Source organism: Marmota marmota, unplaced genomic scaffold (assembly GCF_001458135.2).
Source record: "Marmota marmota marmota unplaced genomic scaffold, marMar, whole genome shotgun sequence".
Classification (NCBI taxonomy): domain Eukaryota; kingdom Metazoa; phylum Chordata; class Mammalia; order Rodentia; family Sciuridae; genus Marmota; species Marmota marmota.
Window position 1 is genome coordinate 52,380,711 of NW_026000026.1, and position 4,585 is coordinate 52,385,295.

The following is a 4,585-nucleotide window of genomic DNA, read 5'->3' on the forward strand; positions in this document are numbered from 1 at the left end:
AAAACCTTTGTTCTAAGAATTAGAGTTCTTCAATGTAATATGCACTTTGGCATTGAGGTCTCTCAATTCCAAAGTTAACATTGAACAGGCTGTTGCATAATTTTAGATGTCATGGAGAGTTCCACTGATGAAATCTGAGAAGGCTCATGTCAGACCACTGACTGCTAAAGACATCACTACATGAAAGATCAGTGGTGTGAAACTTTAAAAACATCGATCCAAATGAATCAATTAAATCAACATTCATCCTTCCTAAGTGTGAGGTTTAAAACTATCATTGTTGCTTTTTTTTTTTTAACCCTACATAGATTTTGAGATAAATGCTGGAATGCTTTGATGACTACTTCTGTTCTTGAATCTCCACTAATCGACTTTGTGCTATTTCCCTCTTTTCAACATCTTCCACTTGGTGTACATTTTTTACTTTAGTACAGTGCATGACAGTTGCAATGCTTTAAATCTAAAACCGCCTAACAAAGCTGATACTTTAGGTAGGGTAGCTTTAAGCTTTGTGAAGTGTTGATTAAAAACCCTTTCCCAGACTCAAACTGATCTTTTTGGAGATTAATAGAATATTAGATAAAAGGAAGACGAACAATTCAAGAGACTCCCACTCAGTCATTCTATACAAGGAAGGAAGGAAGGAAAGTATTCAATTTTTGAAAGGGAGTACCTCCTGGAGTCTTTTATTTTATATTATTACAGCCCCTAATAAGTAATCATAAAATCACATTACCCCCCCCCCCTTTGCCACCCATATTTCAAAGACGAGACTATCTCACATTTATTTAAAGACATTTCACCCCACAGTGTCATGGGGAAAGTTTTTGAGAAAATTTTACACTTGCTGTAATAGTAATCTTTCTTAAATGAATTAGGAATGCAGCTACCAACAGGAACCTATCAGTTTACAGTAAAAACTACAATTATAACAAGACACACACATACATGTGTCCACATAATCCAGAGAAACACAAAATAAATTCTAACTTATTAGCAGTGATAACATAGTTAACATATCTTGTTACCCACACTCTCAAAGGAGTTACAGGTTTTAGGGAAGGAATAGCTATGAAACAAATGTAAACAAGTCAGTTTCAAACTGGACATAGTATATCAAGGACTCACATATAGGAGTTTAGAAGCAATTTAATCTCCCCAGACTCCCTTTGGAAAACACATTTATTTGTAGTATATTAAATTTTACTTTATAAAACAACAGTTTGATGATGCATTATTCAAATTTTATTGCTAAAGTTATATTTTAGATAGTAAAAACTAATGACTTAAAAATGTTACTTTTGTGAATAGTGCTAGCCAAATTGTGATTCTACTAAAGTTAGGATATTACCTTACAGCAACAATAATAGTGAAAACAAGTACCTATAAGGTTTAAAATATTGATGAATTCTGTTCCATCATTCATTTTATGTTTCAGTTTAAAAACCTCTATACAGCTGGTGAATAAAGGAACTCTGGGCAAGAATAATACACTGCTGCTTGTTGAGAAAAACTTTTTATTTAAAAATGGTGAACAGAAATATATAATATACAGGAAATGCCTGTGCCTTATCTTTTTTTTTTTTTGACATATCAACAAGAATGCAACCCGACTGAAGCACAAGGCAGAAATATGAGAAAAGAACAAGTATGACAAGTTGATGGTCTCCCTTTCAAATATCCATGAAGATTTTTAATGACTGTATGGTTAGGTACCTTTAGAAAGTTGCAAAGCTTAGGTGGCTTTTAAGTTTTGACAGGATTATTTTGAATCTTACATTATCAACAACTCCTTTTCCATACACTTGCTCTACATACTAAGTACGTAATTAAAATAAAGACTCTATATCTTTACTTTAAATCTCTGTTCACCTAAAATACCCAAGGGCACCAAAATGGGGAGAAGATCAGAGCAGAAATACTGTTAACACTGGCCACCCGTAAGCAGGCGGCTACTACCAACTGCTATTGTTACTGCAGGAAAATTGAGTTGACAATATCACTACACTTTATACCAACAGAGCCATAATCAACAGGTTAAAGAATCCTACATTACAAACAAGGAATCTGATCAGTAATCAGTAGGTGGTCTGGAATGGTTTGCCTAGCTCTCTCTGGGTTGCCACAGCTCAGATCCACAAGTAGAAATTACATTTACACAACTTAAGTTTGCAAATATCTCTCTATAGATAGTTAAACAAGGCTTTACAATCCAGCAGTTTTAAAGTATTAAAGGCAATTAAACAGTGATTTTTCTCTAGTTACAAGTAAAGATTTTTTAAAAAGAGGTGAGAAAATTGGAGAGAAGGAATAGGAGTCTTTTGGTTTATAAATTGAGCATATTTACTTTGCTTTAATTCAGCTGCAGAAGCTTCGCAAATTTAGCATTGCACAAGTGTTGGTTTTTTTTTAAATGCTACAAAATTAGTTTCTTGTGAACATTTTCATATACTGAAAACACCACACAATTTGTAACACTTGGAAAAATATATTCAATTCACATCAATTCTCAAATCCTCTCACTGGAAGATACCATTATTTTACATAGTCTACTATTACTTCTAAAATCGGAAAGATCAGATAAAAAAGGGTCAGTACCACAGACCAATGTGCTTGACATTGTTGAGATTACATTTTAAACCACCCAGAAGCTGTATAAAATGCCATTTTGATTTTTCCTCTTACGGTTGTTTCTGCTTAAATAACATCAAAAGATACAGACACAACCACTGAAAAAAGATCACTTTAGTTTGCCATCATTGAAACTATAGAACTAATGAATGTGCTTGTATTCCAAACACAGCATGAAATATTATTCAGGTTTTAAAATTTGCTGCAATTGATACATAATATAAAAAATTTATCCATGAGGTGATTGATTTCAGGTTATTTTTTCTGAGGCATTAAAGAGTGCTAAGTCATTTTGGGTACATTTTATCATGTTCTCAAATAAGGCAGGCATATTAGTTGTTGCATATGCTTTTAAAAAGGATGAAAAATATTAAATTCAAAACCTCATCTATTACAATCTTCACTAGATAATTAAAGTCAAGTAATCAAAAATTGATAATGTTAATTTTTAATATTTTAAATTGAAAATCAGAAAAATCTGAACTTATTTTATCCCTTATATTTCAGTGTTGGCCAATCTTAACTTTATTAAAATACTTAATTGTTGAAACTGTAGGGTAAAACCCTACATAGGAAGTGGAGTACTAAAAATTATGCCACTGGGCCAAGAGGAGAAAATCTTTCACACTAAATCTCTCTTTCCCCATTGGAGAAGAAAACAGAAAGAATCATTTTAGCCCTTCTTAGCCTTTCAGAAGGAAAAGGCTCCAGAGTAGAGTTTTATTTTCCTGATGATAATAAAAAATTCTATCTGTAGCTCAGGAAAACTCTAAGTAGATCACTCTAGTAAGGATTAACAACAACAAAGACAACCACCACCACCACCTTTCTCCACAGCTGAGACTTAAGAAGCAGAATTTAAGTGTGTTATCTAAATCACAATACCACTCAATACACATTACATATATAAAAAGTAAAGTCAATCCTAATCAGAAAGCTGGAAATTCCATTGAAAATTAGACCTTTCCCACCTATACTTTAAAGATCTGCTCATTATGTTTTGATTTAAGTGGTCTCTTCTGAAATTAGAGACTGTAAAAGTCTCACATTCAACTTGTAAGGATTTTCAGCAGTAAAGCAGATTCGGTACTTTAATAGATTTTTTATGCAAAGATTTTCTTCTCGAAATGAAAATAGATCGTTAGGAAGAGAACAATTTGCACTCCCAAAACTACATAGTACATCATCGCATTCATGTTCTGAATTTAAATTTGGCAATGGGCGGCACTTTCTAAGGGGGGGCATAATATGCCCTTGAGGAAAAACTTGGTTAAAATGAAAAGTTTGAAGTCTAGAATAAAAGCTTGCTCCTCTCAGAGCGGGAAAAATGGACATGATTAGGGGGTGGGCGGGTGAAGAAAGCAGCGGCTGCGCTGCAGCGGGCGGTAGGACCGCGCAGACGCCGCTCGCCCCGCAGCGCCCGCGCGGGCTCCGTCAGGGCAATTAGAGCAGCGCCGGCCGCGCCAGGCAGGGCGCTGTCAGCCTTAATCTGCGCGCTGACGGGCAGCGCGAAGCCCGAGCTCAGCCCGCAGGAAGCACGACCAGTGAACCCATATTGCTTTGACAGTTGCACTCATCTAGAAATAATGCAAAACGCTATTTAGATGTATATATCACGACCCTGTGCTCTAGGAAGAAAACAATCTAATGAGGGGCTGGGAGTCTGCTCCCCGACAGCAAGCAGTTAGGCGACGTGTGGATGCATGCTCCAGAGTGGTTCCTTGGCTTCCCCTCCCCCGTCTCGCTCGCTCTCCTCTTACAGCTCTTCGTGCTTTATTCGGTGGGAGCGTCGTGTCAGAGTCGGCTTGAGGGAACTGGTCTTTGCCTCAGAGGCTTCGGTAAAGAATTTGAAAATAGACGGGAAGCTCTTCCAGGAAGTTAGCTCGTGACGGTCGGTGCCTGCCGAAAAACACAGATTCAGTTACGAAGTGGCCACGCTCGCGGTCGGGCGCAG

General features: G+C 36.5%; 1 protein-coding gene across 10 annotated transcripts in view; it reads right to left on the bottom strand.

The window, feature by feature from the left end:
• Positions 1-1,500: 1,500 nt before the first annotated feature.
• The window catches only part of Fam172a (family with sequence similarity 172 member A), a 456,628-nt gene continuing 453,543 nt past the window's right edge, over positions 1,501-4,585 (bottom strand). For all 10 annotated transcript variants that reach the window (XM_048811402.1, XM_048811412.1, XM_048811403.1 and 7 more), the window contains one exon: positions 1,501-4,530. In XM_048811402.1, the coding sequence (XP_048667359.1) occupies positions 4,388-4,530 (143 nt within the window). In that variant the 3' untranslated portion in view covers positions 1,501-4,387. The remainder of the gene's footprint in view (positions 4,531-4,585) is intronic.